This window comes from Tasmannia lanceolata, unplaced genomic scaffold (genome assembly GCF_043159265.1).
Source record: "Tasmannia lanceolata isolate RefF3 unplaced genomic scaffold, GAP_Taslan_0.1 ptg000019l, whole genome shotgun sequence".
NCBI classification, from domain to species: Eukaryota; Viridiplantae; Streptophyta; class Magnoliopsida; order Canellales; family Winteraceae; genus Tasmannia; species Tasmannia lanceolata.
This window is the reverse complement of record NW_027518696.1, coordinates 14,514,303-14,530,411: the sequence shown is the minus strand read 5'-3', so window position 1 is coordinate 14,530,411 and position 16,109 is coordinate 14,514,303. Positions and strand designations below refer to the sequence as shown.

At 38.3% G+C, this 16,109-nt stretch overlaps 1 protein-coding gene across 2 annotated transcripts in view; it reads left to right on the top strand.

Moving 5' to 3' along the window:
• The window catches only part of LOC143852516 (ARM repeat superfamily protein), a 112,332-nt gene that overhangs the window by 53,331 nt on the left and 42,892 nt on the right, over positions 1-16,109 (top strand). For both annotated transcript variants that reach the window (XM_077361913.1, XM_077361914.1), the window contains 4 exons: positions 5,204-5,371; positions 5,478-5,771; positions 6,041-6,217; positions 12,610-12,873. In XM_077361913.1, coding sequence (XP_077218028.1) covers positions 5,204-5,371; positions 5,478-5,771; positions 6,041-6,217; positions 12,610-12,873 — 903 coding nt within the window. The remainder of the gene's footprint in view (positions 1-5,203; positions 5,372-5,477; positions 5,772-6,040; positions 6,218-12,609; positions 12,874-16,109) is intronic.

Genomic DNA, 16,109 nt, shown 5'->3' with positions numbered 1-16,109 from the left:
CAAGGGTTTTAAATTTCGACCGAAATCTGAAATTTCGGGTTTCCCTCGTGACCGAAAATGAAATAGGTAATACACTAAACAGTATCTTTTTTCGGTCGAAATTTCGTCCTAAAATTAAGGGATTTCACTAGAAAATCAAGATGTAAGATCATTATTTAATATTATCCCGAAATTTCAGCCCGAATTACCGAAATTTCGGTCGAAATCTCAAACAAGTAAAAATATCTGCATATTTGTTGTCGTGGATTTCGGCTGAAATTTCAGCCGAAAATTTCGGTTTCGGTGAGGACTGAAACGCTTTCTGAAACTGAAATTTAAAACCTTGGCCGTGAGGTGGATGGGCTTTATCGTTTGAACTGTGGGCCTTCAGTACCATTTTGCACAGCTCCATCGATGCCTATCACTGGCACTACCGCTTTGGTCATCCTTGTCTCTAGCGTCTAAGGCAGATATCCGTTGTTCCTACCCCTCTTTAGCCTTTTCAGTGCGAGGCATGCGAACTTGGAAAACACCATCGTGTGTCATTCCCTCCTAGGTATGTTAGTCGGGCCTTGCACCCTTTTCATTTAATGCACTCAGATGTATGGCATCCCGCGAGCAAGGTTTAAATTTTGACCGAAATCTGAAATTTCGGGTTTCGGTGGAGAACGAAACCGAAATCGATAATACCCGAAAGGATAGTTTATTTCGGCCGAAATCTCATTTATCCCAAAATTTCGTCTGAAATTTAAGGGATTTCACCCAAAAATCTCGAAACTTGATAATTATGTAATATTATCACGAAATTTCAGCCGAAATTACCGAAATTTAGGTCGAAATTGCTGAATTTTTTGTTAAAATAAAAAGGAGAAAAAATAGTCGCTGAATTGATTTCGTCGGATTTCACCCAAAATTTCGAAATTTCGGCTGAAATTTCGGTTTCGGTGAGGACTGAAATGCATTCCGAAACCGAAATTTGAACCCTTGCCCGCGAGAACTACCTGTCTTTTTGGATATAGATATTTTATTGTCTTTACTGATGATTTTTCTCGTATGACTTGGCTCTATTTACTTAAAGATTGCTCTAAGGTTTTCTCTGCTTTTCGCACTTTTCATCTTGAGGTTACAAATCAATTTGCGTGGACTATCAAATGTTTACGTACTGGTAATGCTCGTGAGTACTTGCCCATTTCGTATGGCTTTCATGATTTCCTCTCTACTCGTAGCATTCTCGACCAATCTTCCTGTGCTCACACCTTCCAACAAAACGGTGTAGCCAAGCGGAAGATGCCATCTTTACTGGATGGAGCTCGCACCCTTCTCATTCAAATGCGAGTTCCTAAGATCTATTGGGGTGATGCCATCCTTACTGCATGCTTCCTTGCAAATCGGCTTCCTTCCTTAGTTCTTGATGGCAGTTACCCATTTGTTGTGTTACACCCTCGGCATGACCCGTTTCCTCTCACTCCTCGGGTCTTTGGTTGTGTATGCTTTGTCCACAGTCTTGGCCCTGGCCTTGATAAATTGGATCCTCGGTCCAAACGATGTATCTTTCTCGGTTATTCTAGGACTTAGAAGGGCTATAGGTGTTACAGTCCTCGCTTGCGTAGGTCCGTTGTCTCTACCGATGTTACATTTTTTGAGTCCGACTCTTCATCACCCCTCAGGAGAGTCCTCGTTCTTGAGCCGGACATTCCTATTCCTGTTCTTCCAGATTCTGGAGTCTCTCCCTCTTCACCTCCTCCTTTACAGGTGCCTGAGGTGGTTCCTGTCGGTGTGAGCCCTCTTCTTCAGTACAAGTTCTTGAGGCTCCTCCTATGAAGACATATCAGCGCCAGCTCAAATTTGCTGCCTCGCACCCACCGCTTGCGCCATCGCCCTCCCAGCCGAAGATCACGATGCCCACCTCTTAGGTACCTCCCCTCTCCCAGTGTTACTACAAATTCTCCCATTGCTTCCCGTACTCGCTCTCATAGTATTGCTCATCCTATTTCATCTGTTGTTTCTTTTCACTCTCTTACTCCTATGTTTCGAAGTTTTGTGTCTTCTTTGTCTTCAGTCTCTTTGTCACAGTCATTACCAAAGGCTCTTGAGTATCCTAGTTGGCGTGCGTCTATGGATCTTAAGATGGAGGCCCCTCAGGCCAATCAGACATTGACTTGGTACCCCTTCCTCCTGGAGCTCGGCTCGTAGGTTGCCGATAGGTCTACGCCGTCAAACACTTACTTGACGGGACTGTTGAGATCCTTAAGGCGCGCCTGGTTGCTAAAGGTTATACTCAAACCTTTGGCGTTGATTATACATAGACATTCTCCCCTGTGGCCAAGATTCCCTCTGTTCGGGTTCTCATCTCTGTTGCCGTGAACCAAGGGTGGCATCTGTACCAGCTAGATGTTAAGAATGCATTTCTTCATGGTGAGCTTACTGAGGAGGTTTATAAGGTGCAACCTCCTGGGTATGTTGCTCAGGGGGAGATGTCCTCCTCAGTGTGTCGATTGAGACGATCTATATATGGTTTGAAGCAGTCTCCTAGAGCATGGTTTGGGAAATTTAGTGATGATGTCATGCGCTTTGGCATGAAGCAATGTGCCGTTAATCACTCTGTCTTCAGTCATCAGTCTGCTGCTGGTTGTGTTCTACTGATAGTGTATGTTGATGACATTATCATTACAGGTAGTAATTCAGTGGGGATACATAAATTGAAGTCCTTCTTGCAGAAAGAGTTTTTTCACTAAAGATCTGGGCCGTCTTAGGTACTTTCTTGGCATCAAGGTTCTCTATTCCACTATAGGCGTCTCTCTCTCTCACAAAGGAAATATGTGTTGGATCTTCTTGAAGAGAAAAATTGTCTTGGGGTGAAACCTGCTTTTGTTCCATGGACTCAAATGTGAAATTTCTTCCAGAAGAAGGAGATTTATTAGATGGCCCTGGCAGATACAGGAGGTTGGTTGGTAAACTCATATATCTTACAGTCACTCACCCAGACATATTGTTTGTTGTTGGCGTCGTCAACCAACATATGAGCTCACCACGTACTTCATACTAGGCAGCCGCGGTTCAGATTCTTAGCTACTTGAAAGGAGCGCTAGGGAAAGGCCTCATATTCAAGAAGCATGGCATATTAGGTTGGAAGGATTTTGTGATGCAGATTAGGCAGGATCTCCAGCAGATCGGAGATCCACTACTGGATACTGTACCTTTGTTGGCGGCAATTTAGTGTCGTGGAGGAGCAAGAAACAAGACATCGTTTCCAAGTCTAGTGCCGAAGCAGAGTACAGAGCCACTTCTCATACGAGTGGAGAGCTTATTTGGTTGCGGTCTCATATATCAGAGATTGGTTTCCCTCCATCTTCTCCTCCAGCTCAGCTTTATTGTGACAATAAGGCTGCAATCCATATAGCCACCAATCCTGTATTCCATGAGAGAACCAAGCACTTAGAGGTTGATTGTCATTTCGTTTGCCAAAGAATACATAGAGGCGAGATTCATATTTCCTTCACTCGATCTGTGGACCAGCTAGCTGACATCCTCACTAAGCCCTTGAGTAAAGCCAGACTAAATGACATTTGTAACAAGCTTGGAATGCATAATATCTACATTCCAGCTTGAGGGGGGGTCTTAGATGTATGTGTGTGTTTGTTGTGTACTTGCCTAAGGGCATAGTGGTCTTTTGTATGTTCTCTCCTTTATATAAATGCGAAAGTTAGGGGGAGCACACCGTAACTCACTCTTCTTCTCCCCCCTCCCCCCTTACTATCTTCTCCTCAACAACAATGAATTGTAGAAATACATGAATTTGATATTCATCACTCCACGCTAAAGAAGGAAAATATTCAGTCTACTCTCAGTGGACGGAAAATACATTGCAAATATGTTAAATTTGCAATTTTTTTATTTTTTATAGTTTATTGTGAAAATACAATGAATATATCACAATAATTACATGGTATTTTTAAATTGTATAATTTTTCTTGAATTTATAGTTTTATACATTTATTTTTCGAACCTTTTTCCAATATAACACCGAAAAATAACAAAAATAAAATAAAATTGTCCCTAGATTTACACTTCACGAGAATTATATTTGTGACTATGATATATATATATATATATATAGGGGAGTGATAAATCGACTCCCATATATCTTAAATCGACTCCCCATGTGTCTATCTCTCTCCTCTTTCTCTCTCTAGCCCAGAGGAGAGAGAAAGACACATAGGGAGTCGATTTATCACTGCCATATATATATATATATATATATATATATATATATATTATATCTGGTACTCCTATCCCTATTTGAAATTTCCCTTGTTTTTTGGTGATACTGTTTTGAAATTAATAATCAGAAAAATGTAATATATATGGGGAAATGATACATGTTTTGATATTTGCACTAACTGATCTTTTCTTGTATTATTTAAAGAGCAGTCAAAGCTTGAGCAGTCAAAGGTTGTTACAGTTCCCAAAAAGATCTCTCAAACCAATTGGAAGAGAAAAGACAAGCTAGATTTGTAATATCAACTCATGGGACTCTTCATATCATCTCCCCTTTGCACAGTCTGTTTAGTCAGTACTGGTTAATAGTTTAATAGATGCACTTATGAAAAAGAATGATACTTTAGAGAATGAAGATAAGTGTGAAAAATTGGAATAAGAGAAGTTTGCAATTATCCTATGACTGACTTGTTCAGGAAAATAGCATTGGCACAATGATATATTTTTTCAGGTTACTTAAGTATAAATCACACCATCTTAGAAATGAATTCTGGAAGCATTGTATACGATAAACTTAATGATCTTTCCCTGTTCTCAACTTTTATGATGAAAATTATGTCCTCTGTAATTATTCCTAAGGTTGTATTACTAAAGGATTTTATTTGACATATGGGTCTTACTTTCTCTGAAATTCAGGATATAATTATGGATGCATCTCTATAATTAAAAATAATAATTAATGGATGCATCTCTGTTTTTATGAAGTTAAATTAATGATTTATTGGAGTGAAGCAATGGGTTCTATTTCAAGCAATTTCCACTAAGGCTCCGTTTCTTTCGATGTAAAATGGGCGTAAAACAAATTTGACACCAATTTTTCCACTTAATACTGGACGTAAAATTTGTTTTACGCCCATTTTATGTCGAAAGGAACAGAGCCTAAGTGTAACTGCTGTCAGCATTAGGGGCTTGAGAATTGGTATCACATCAATCTTGGATTTTGCAGGAAGCTTTTTCTCACCTTTTAGGCGAGCAGAATGAACTTACACAGGAGCTTGCATCTCAAGGCATGAGTATTGTTTATGAACTTGGTGATTCATCAATGAAAATGGACTTAGTAAATGCGCTTGTGAGTACGCTGACTGGTTCAGGAAAGCGGAAAAGAGCTATCAAGGTGGAGTTACTGGAATTTCATGTTTGTTTTGTGCTTCTTCATTTCAATGCTGATGTGGCAGGCTATCTTTGTGAGTTATTTTATCCCTATAGTTTGTATTCGACAGTTGATGGAAGATTCTGAAGTATTTCAAGAAGGAGCTATTGGTGAAAGTCTTGGAGGAGGGAAACTTAGCACGTATAAGGAACTCTGCAGTTTAGCTAATGAGATGGGACAACCCGATTTAATTTATAAATTTATGGATCTTGCTAATTATCAGGCTTCTGTAAATTCCAAGAGGGGTGCTGCTTTTGGATTCTCCAAGATAGCTAAGCTTGCAGGGGATGCACTTCAGCCACATTTACGTTTGTTAATTCCCAGGCTCATTCGCTACCAGTATGATCCTGATAAGAATGTGCAGGTATGTTCTATACATGTTGGAGATATTTTTTGAGCTGCAAGGTATTTTGGGTTTTCTTCGAGGTACAAGATTTGTTAGACTTTATTGTGATTCACGTGGATTGTGTTTGCTAGTCTTTATATAAATCTCAATCCTGAAGAAACGATGCAAATATTTTGGATTCCATTCGGCACATAGATTTTGAAAGGATGTTTTTCTTTTAATTGTTGCCTTCAGTTTATGTCAATGCTTCCATGTGCTTATTACTCCTTGTTCTTGGCAATCCATAGGACGCAATGGGACATATCTGGAAGTCACTTGTAGCGGATCCAAAGAAAACTATTGATGAATACTTGGACCTCATTATTGATGATTTGTTGACCCAATGTGGGTCAAGGCTCTGGCGTTCACGTGAGGCTTCATGCCTTGCCCTTGCTGATATTATTCAAGGGCGCAAATTTAGCGAGGTGATCATTCTTGTGTTAGATTCCAGGCTGTTGTTAAATTTCAAAATTGGAGCATTATTTGGCAGTTATTGTGTTGGAGATAGCAAAATCTAACAGTTAACTTTACATCTGTATCATACATTGTTTTGCGTTATTTGGTAGTTATTGTGTTGGAGATAGCAAAATCTAACAGTTAACTTTCCATCTGTATCATGCATTGTTTTTCCAAAGTATTTTGGCAGGTTTCCTGGTCCTCCATTCATTGCTGCAACAAGATGCTGCCATCTTATGCGCCTGTTTTTGCTTTTTGCAATGTAATTTGATCCATGCTTTTCATATAGAACACTTATCATATGTGTACGTTTTATTATAATTTTGTGGCAATGTGCTGTAGTTTTTTTTGGGTGCCTTGGAGGCATTGGTGGCTGTTCTTGCAAAAGGAAACAAAAAAAAAGTCTGCATATTTCCTTTTAGAAGTCTGAAACAGGAGCACAGAAATTATGACTTTCTTCGATTCTGACCAGGTGGTTTAGTACCCCCCCCCCCCCCCCCAAAAAAAAAAAAAAAGAAAAAAAAAGCCCTGCTACTCATATATCATATTTTTATGTATTCATATTTGTCTGGTATAAACGTATTTCAATTGTAGGATTAGATGTTCCGAGGACTGGTAGCTTTGTTAGAAGACTTATTTATTTGCGATTACACGTCGTTATATTCATTTCCTGTAAGTATTGCGATCCAGCTTTTGTTTGCTTCTACTTTAAATCATTGGGATGCACTTCGATGCATTTGTAGGTATCTAAAGGTTGCACCAGGCAATTGAATTATTTTAAAAGGATGGCCACTTGAGAGTGGAATGTTTTCATTATTTTAAAGAGGATGCATTTCGTTATCCGTAGACAGACGTTCAACAATGGGTTATTGTACTTCGGTTGGAGGAAACACCATTATTTGGCAGGGCATGAAGCGAAGTACGGTTGTGCAATCTTGTTCAGAGGCACAGTATCATGTCGTGTCTCACACTGCATGGGAGTTGATGTGGTTGAAGACCCTAATGCAACAGATGGGTTTTAAGTTTGGCAGGCCAATGAAGATATTATGTGATAATCAGGGAACTACTTACATTACTAATAATCATGAGAGGACTAAGCAAATTGAAGTGTATTTTCATTTTTTTCCATGGAAAGGTCGCTAGAAAACTGGTATCTACCCTTTATGTGGTTTCCAATGATTATCACACATTTTCACGAAGATAGCACTTGGTCGCACTTAGTTTGGGAGCAGTTGTTCCATTATGGACATGGATGATATCTACACTCCTACTCGTGGGGAAGTGTTTAAGAGTTAGGATAGTTGAGTATTTACATTACTTCTTTGGTGTAAATATTTTTATTTCTATTTAGTAGGATGGGGGCATCATGGAGGTGAGTGGGTGGGTTCGGATTCAATCCTCACAAACCACAATTCCTCCAACTTATTTCTTTCTGTCCTCTCGTCGTATTCTCCCACAACTTGTGTGGTATCCTCCTAAGCTTTCTTCATTTGCTTTTACTTTAACATCATCTAGGAGATTCAGATTGGTGGAAACCACCACACACACATACAGAAAGGTAACTTGTCTTGATGAACGGAAACGATTATGACCCAATGCACAAGTTGCATGTCTGCCTTGTGATTGGGGCCATTGATCTGTTGGGCCATCGGCCTATTGCATGGCAACCTAGTAGGTACAGGTGTGATGCCGAACAGAGATATCATTTGCAAAATTGAGGCGTGATGCTCATCTTAAATGATATGGAGAGAGAGAGAGAGACCCCGGCACACTTAAAGAAATTCTTGAACCTCTAATCTATTCGCTTTATTACAAATCCCAACTCTCAAATCAACCATGATCAAACCCAATTGCAATTATAAAGACGATTTTCAAATCAAAACTAGAAGGAAATCCTTCTGCTGTGCTCAAACACCGAAACATCTGTTGCTCCTGCTTCCAAAAGAAACCTTCCAAATTAACATCTCTTAACCCCCATCTTTGACCAAGCTAACCACAACCCAATACCCCTGCTTCAATGCTCAAAACGTTACTAAATGGTAATTTCTTTGAGCTGTAAAACTGACTCCCCCAAACTTTTCTCGTGTGACATTTCTTAAATCCACTAAAGACCTCTTCAAAAGTTAGCACAAAATCATCATTATTCTTCATAAATCTATGCAACCAGGCTGGTCAATTCCTATGATTTTTCTAAGGTGGGTGGACTTTAGAAGCAGGAACCTTCCTCATGGGTGCCGCTCCCATGCCAGAACCCCGATTCGGCTCTCCTTAGGACAGGAACCGCTCCCATGATGCTCCCAACCCGCTCCTATTACATTATCAGTCCAACTATCGCCAACTTCCTTGTATCAAACTCCTCAAACTCTTCAAAGTACTTCATTGGAGCAAGCACAAAGGCATCTTCAGAAGGACACACAAATGAAGATGGTAAAAAACTATTACTTTTTATGTACTTAAAATTTGAAAGATACCTCTGAAGAGGTTAGAAATTACTATTTTTTTATGTACTTGAATTTCGAAAAACATATAAAGAAAATATTACATAAACGCTCCCACGACTCTCCCACGCTTCCCCGCCCCCGCCCCCACACCCGTCACCCACTTCGTTCTTCTAGGGGGTGGACCCACTGCTGTAGGTAGCAAAATGTCATGACGGCTGACCAATATGGTAACCTTGTGGCTCACTTTTCTAGTCTCCTCTCTCTTCTTTTGAGGATGTGCTTGAGCATTCCTTATAGCTTCTATTCTCCCATCCAGTGTATGTGGTCCTTTGACTATTTTTCTGTAGTCCATTGTACTCATTATCAGTTAAAATGATTAGTTAAGTGTGCCTCCCAGCATGATCAAGATTGTGTGGATTATTGCACATATTCGATTTTAGATTAAAACATAATTTTATCAAATATATATTAAAAATTTAATCATCATCTCCTTCATACACCATCTACTAATCGGCATTAAACAGAAGATATCTCGACCATGGTTTTAAATTTTGCCCGAAACGCTTCGTTTCGGCCACGACCGAAACGAAATTTACATGAAGTTGTTTCTTTACAAGATTTTGGCGAAATTCCGAAATTTCGCCAAAATGTCACCGAAATTTTGGTTGAAATTTCGTTTTTAGCCTTTTTTACAAAATTTCCACCGAAATTTTAATTAGATCCACCGAAATTTTAAAAAAGTCCACCGAAATGTTATAATTCCCACCGAAATAGCCAAAATTTCCACTGAAATCTCCGAAATTTACACCGAAATTTTAGACATTTCGGTCAAAATAAATAAAAAAAAACGAAATCATAATCATATTTTTACATGATTTCGGCCGAAATTTCGGCCCGAAACCGAAACGTTTCGGTTTTGGTGGTGACCGACATCGAAATCGAAATTTAAAACCTTGATCTCGACCACTGTTGACAAACTACTATATTCTTCTTCTGAATAAAAGTTTCATTGCTTACAGTTAGTTGTTTCATAAATATTATGAATGGCAACTGTTGTAATTTCTATTGCTTAGGCATAATTGTTTCATAAAATATTGTGCATGACAAATGCCATATTTTTCGTTGCTTAGAGGTAATTGTTTCATAAATATCATGCATGGAAACAGTCTTAATTTCTGGTTCGCATTATGCTTTAGTCAACCGTCATTTTGGGTTTGAAACCATAGTCACAAATATGTCTCAAGATTTTCCCGAGAAAGGTGTATCTCAGGATATATATATATATATATATATATATATATATATTTTTTTTTTTTTTGTTGTTATTTTTGGGTTTATTTTTCTGACTTGATAGCTAGGAACATAACAGAGAAACAATGAAATTTTCTAATAGAGGTAGGGGCAGACCGAAAACAACTTCGGTAGAAACAGTGAGGAGAGACTTGATAGCTAGGAACCTAACGGAGAACATGACCTTGGATAGGATAGAATGGAAGAAAATGATCCACGTAGAAGAACCCAGCTAGAACCAGGATTAGAGCCGGGTAGATTCCTTTCACCTTCTTCATGAAATTTTTCTAAAGGATTCATTTAGCCGACCCCAACTAGTTTGGGATAAAGGCTTTGTTGAGTTGAGTTGAGTTGAGTTGGGTTTATTTTGGAAAAGAACTGGAAAAATAAAACATGTAAAAATGTATAAAAAATATAAATTTAAAAAAAATTAGGAAAATAAATTATATTGTTACTTTTTTCCTATTTTCGTATCAAAAAATAAACATTGATGATTTCTCGATATTTTTTTAAAATTTTTGGCTTAATTTTGTTATTTTGTCATTTTTCTAAAGATTGTGATATTTTCTGAAAAATTGAAGATTTTTGTGACTGCTATAAACTATCATAGAAATGAGTGACTGATCCTGTTAAATGTACCTCAGTTTTATGTACAAAATCTTTTGCGAGTGATTCTCAGACAATCCATATTTTCTATTTCATCACTTCTGATAATCATTAAATCATCTGAAGTCATTATAATAGCGTGGTGTACCATAGGCTGTATTATGTTTTGTGTTGTCACTTCTATTTCCCGTCTAAATCTGTATAATCCATTTGAAACATGCAAATATAGTCTCTCTGCTATGTGCCTTAATATTTTAATATCATCTGTAAAGTACTGAAACTAAGTGTCAAATCCATGCAAGTTGAAGACAGTGGACATTGGACAATATACGTGGAAAGAGAACCAAAGGGAAACCAAACCAAACTGTTTGGTGGAAGGAGTTCAAGTTTGGATTCATCTTGTCTCATTGGCCATGGACAAAGTTGCTACGCATAATAGCGACCTACCTAATTGATTTTTACACCCATACAATGTGCATACAAGTCATATACAGAGCTATCTAATCCCAATCAAACTGGATGACTTATACACCATGCAGTGGTCTGAGTCATAATTACAGCTACTCTCCACACTACGAACAATAATATATTTTCAGCTTCTTCCATTTGTCAATAATTCTGTGACATATTCTACTACCTCAGAGCATGACGAACCTACTGATATGTTGATGACCTAGGAAGCACGGGTACTCTCCCGAGGCTCCCGCACCCGCACCCGCACCCGACACGTATGGGGTGCGGGTACGTCCGGGTACGCCCCGGGTACGTACCCCATTTAAAAAAAAAAAAACTAGTTTTGGTGGTTGGGTGCGTGTCGGGTGCGCACCACGTGTACCCGACACGTCCTGCTTCTTCCTGCTGCTTCTCTTTCCTCTCCTGTACTTCTCTCTACTTTCCTGTACTCGGTATTTACATGTAAACCATTTAAGTAAATGTTGTCCATTTACTTAAGATTTACATGTAAATAATGGAATACCCCCCTTTTGGATTTATTAAAAATAGTTTCAACACCCAAATCTAAAAGGAAAAAAAGTCAACTCTCCAGTTCTAGTACAAAATTCAAAGAAAAAGGGTCGGGTCAAATTTTTAACTTTCTTAACTTCCAAACGGTGGGGTATTTTTCAAATTTTAAAATTCATAAAATCTATTTTGTCCAAACATTATTAAATCTCAAAAGTCCGGTAAAAAAAATCTCATAATTTGGTCTCTAAAAATTATTCATCTTGTCAGGCACTGGTCAACACACTGGTGACAAACTTTTTTTTCTAATGAATGATGTATTGATGCCTCATGTTATGAAATATGAAACTTAATCACTTATGAAATGAAGAGGAATATTAGAATTTTCCATTTTGGTGATGTTATTGTTATTTGATTGCTCTACAATTTTTTTTTTTTTTAATTTTTATAAATATATAATAAAATATTAAAATATATTATTATATTCGGCGTACCCGAACGTACCCGCACCCGGTTTTTTTGGCAAATCACGTACCCACGTACCCGTGTAGTGTCGTACCCGCACCTCGTACCCGTACCCGTGCTTCATAGTTGATGACTTTCTTTGGATTAGAAAAGTTAATACCTAGGGACCTTTGTTATTTCTGTTTATCTTTATATTGTGTTTTCTCTAGTGAGATGTAAACACATTTGGCAGCTAAGCTTGGATCTAGTAGCCCCTGGCTTGCTCTTTGCAAACCACTTGTGCTCAACCTTTAGTGCCCAGATGCCTATTGTACTGTGTTCTACCTATATAGCCTCTTCATGTACTGTTTTTTTTGCTTGTCTAATATATTTCACATTCCATTGTGTACATATGCCAAGGTTACAATTCCGTAAGTTCTTCATGCCCCTACTTTGCTGAATAATTTTTGTCTGTTTAAAACTTATCCTTTTTTTTTAACATCATCACCACCTACTGTTAGTTTTGTTGCGCTCACATTCCCCTTTTGAATTTACTGTTGCAGTTTATTGCCAATGCATAATCTATATGTTGTGACTGTCAATTTATTCTTGTCATTCAGGTTTCTAAGCATTTGAAAAGAATATGGGTAGCAGCTTTTCGAGCTATGGATGACATAAAGGAAACTGTCCGGAATTCTGGTGATAGTTTATGTCGTTCTATGAGCTCACTAACAATAAGGCTATGTGATGTATCACTTACTGCTATGTCAGACGCAAGCCAAACAATGGACATTGTTTTGCCTTTCCTGCTAGTTGAAGGCATATCGAGTAAAGTTGCAAGCATCCAAAAGGCTTCTATAGCCATGGTTATGAAGCTCTCAAAGGTTAGCACTTCTGTTATGCCTTGAAGAATGACTGACTGGGTATTGTGTTAAACCGATACCTGTTTGTTTCCCCTCTTCTTTAACCCAATACTCCTTTCCATACTAAAAGTTTGAGATTTAAATTATCAAAACAAGGTGGTCGTAATTGAGAAACAACCAGTTACTCCAAAGCTTAAGCTGTTGGAGAAGGCGTTATTTTTTCTTTTTATACTTTAACACTCTCCCTCACGTGTGGCCCCTCACTTTGGGGTGGTCTACACGTGGCACATGTAGCCCCACTTTTTAGCTGACCATTGCATGTGGATTTTTGACATCAAGGAGGTTTGAACTCAGGACCTTTGCTCTGATACCATGAGAAACAACCAGTTACTCCAAAGCTTAAGCTGTTGGAGAAGGCGCTATTTATTCTTTTTATACTTTAGCAGAAATGATTGGCGATATTCTATGAAATTTAAAACAGAATGAGCCGTGAAATTCTAGCTTTATAATGAGCTTGTTGAAAAAGAAATGCTGGCTATCTTTCAGGATGTTTAGAAAATTCTAGAGTTTCTGTTAAAAGCAGCTTGCAAGATGAGTTCATAAGGAAATGTTTTGCTGTTCTAAAGGAATTACACCAAGATTTTAAAAGAGTGGGATTCTAACTCTTAAGGGGTTGGATTTACTTCCCCACCAACTAGGACAACACAAAAGAGTAAGTGAGGGAGCTTGAATGTAGAATATTTTGGTTTGTAAAAGCCTGATTAGTTTGGTTAATAAAAACCTGATTAGATGTCCCATTCTTCCAAAGAAACAATGAGAAATGAGTATATGGATGAGGGCTAAGTTCTAAGATAACTTGTATCGCTTGTTCCTGCAGCCGCTACACAAAGCAATGATGAAAGATCATTCAGGAAAAACGTGTCTCCAATGAAAGGGAAGAAGTGGTGCTAGTTTTCCTAACTATATAGGCACAATGTCCTGCAAGGAGAAAAGGAGATGCGAAGAGAAAATTTGCAATCCAAGAAAGATAAGCAGTTGCAAAAAGGAAAGAAAAAGTTTCTTTGTTTGCTTTGTTCTTTATTTGCAATCAATACAGATATAAGGAAGAAGACCTCTGAGAGTGAAGAAGAAAAGCTCCTTCAAAATAAGAGAAGAAAATTTATTTCGATTGAAAGAAAGAAACCTAAAGATGGGGAGAGGATCTCCTTCGAAAAATTTGGGAGAGAATCCAAAGCTCCCTTGAAGCTCTGGATTAAAAGATGCAATTAATGTACGAGTTGCAACACTGATGGATTAAGTTATTGCATTGTTTTATCTCCAGATAATGTCTCCAACAAATTTCAATTATGTCAATTGTTTTAGATCAATGTCCCAATGAGATTTCAATTATGTCAATTGATCTTCAGATAATCATGTTGGCAAATCAATATATGCCTACCAACCGAATTGCAAATCATGACGCTTGTCAATTTATAAGATCATCTCGTCATCCAATCTTTGAATTGTCCGACCAGTTGACCTGTAAATCATGACTCCAATCGATCTCTGAGTCATTTTATCACTCAGTATCCAAATTGTGACTCAAATTAATCTTCAGTTAATTGTGTTTCAATTGCAAAATCCTTATCTCATGTTAATCCTTGGACCATCCTACACTCTGTGGGGGGTTTTCTTAGAGAACATAGTTTGTAGCTTCACAATAATCGGTCTCTGTTCTAAGATGACGCTTTCCAAATTTCTATGAAACCTCCTCTCACAAGAGATGTTTTGTAGGATAACCCTGAGATGTTTTGTAGGATAACCCTACGGACTTTGGAAAGTTATCACAGCTCCTAAACAGAAATAAAACAACACAATACTAAGAAAATGATATCTAAATGACCTAGGACAGTGCGAAGAAACTCAACTACTATCTAAAAATCCCCTAAAAGAAAAAATCCACTGACTTATACTCTATCAGAAATTTTAACGAATACCTGGAGGGCGCTAGATGAACTTACCTAATCCATATAACAATGAACCTATCTAATCCATATAACTAAGGGAGACTCTAACTGGACTTTTATTGAACACATGGGGGCTGAAAATAAAGGAACTCTATTAAGGATTTGAGCACTAGGCTCTGATACCAATTAATGCAAATCTGAGGTTCGTTGGTTCTTTTCTGGAGAAGTTTAGAGCTCAAAATATCTAAGGTTCATTTAAATTTAGTACTATCAAATCCAAATCAGTAGCATTTTAAAACTTGATCAAATCATAACTAGAGTGTTGACACATGCGTTAGCCTTAAATATAAGTCACCAACAAACTTAATTCATTCCAAGCAAAGTATGTAACAATAATCTCACATCAAAGGATATCAGATCTATTGATAAGGGTAGCAAAGTCTCAAGGTCCGTCTGCAAGTTGAAAATAAATAAATAAATAATCACAAACACTAAGGCCCAAAATCACTTAACTAGGGTATGGAAATCTCATGTCAAAAGATGAGTGAAAGGATGACTGATCAGAGCTTGAAAATAGCAAACAATAATCAATAAGGCAGCTGAATTAAAATAGGACTGATCTCATCCGATGGTGTGCGTGTTAGCCTCAAGTCTTGAGATGTAGGGATGCCCAAGAGGAGGAGAGATAACGGCAACCATGTCCAGGAACTGTATGTATCAACCGCCAGTAATGAAGAGAAAACTGGGGTAAAATGGGTGGTGGTGCAGGAAATCCGTAACAAAAACAAGGCAACAGCCCCAGGGAGATGAAAGAAAGATAGTGGTGATGTGTAACTGTAGTTTCAGGAAGGTGAATCAGGTGGAACAAGTGGACTGAGGAGAGGAGAAAATAGGACTAGCTGCTGAAATTTGCTGAAAATGTAGCAATAGATGAGAAAACAGCAACTGCAACTGATTAAGGGGATATATTCTGGCCGACATTCTTAGAGATGTGAAGAAGGGGAAAGAGAGAAAGAAAAGAGAAAGTAGAGAAGGGAGGAGAAGCAAGGAGAAAGATTGGAGGAGAGGAAGGAGAAAGATGGAGGAAGAAAGAAAAGGGATGAGAATAAATAAGGAGATGCTGGGAGAAGAGAAAGAGAGGGCAAACCTACCTTGTGGCTGCCTTGGCTGTCCGCACTTACTAAAAATTGTAAGTTCATGCTTACTTTTGTACTACGGATGCAACTTGGGTAGGGCTCAACCCGAACCCGTGGGGTTCAACCCGATTTTCCCTCGGGTTGGGTTGGTGTTTTCTCGGGCGGGTTGGGTTGG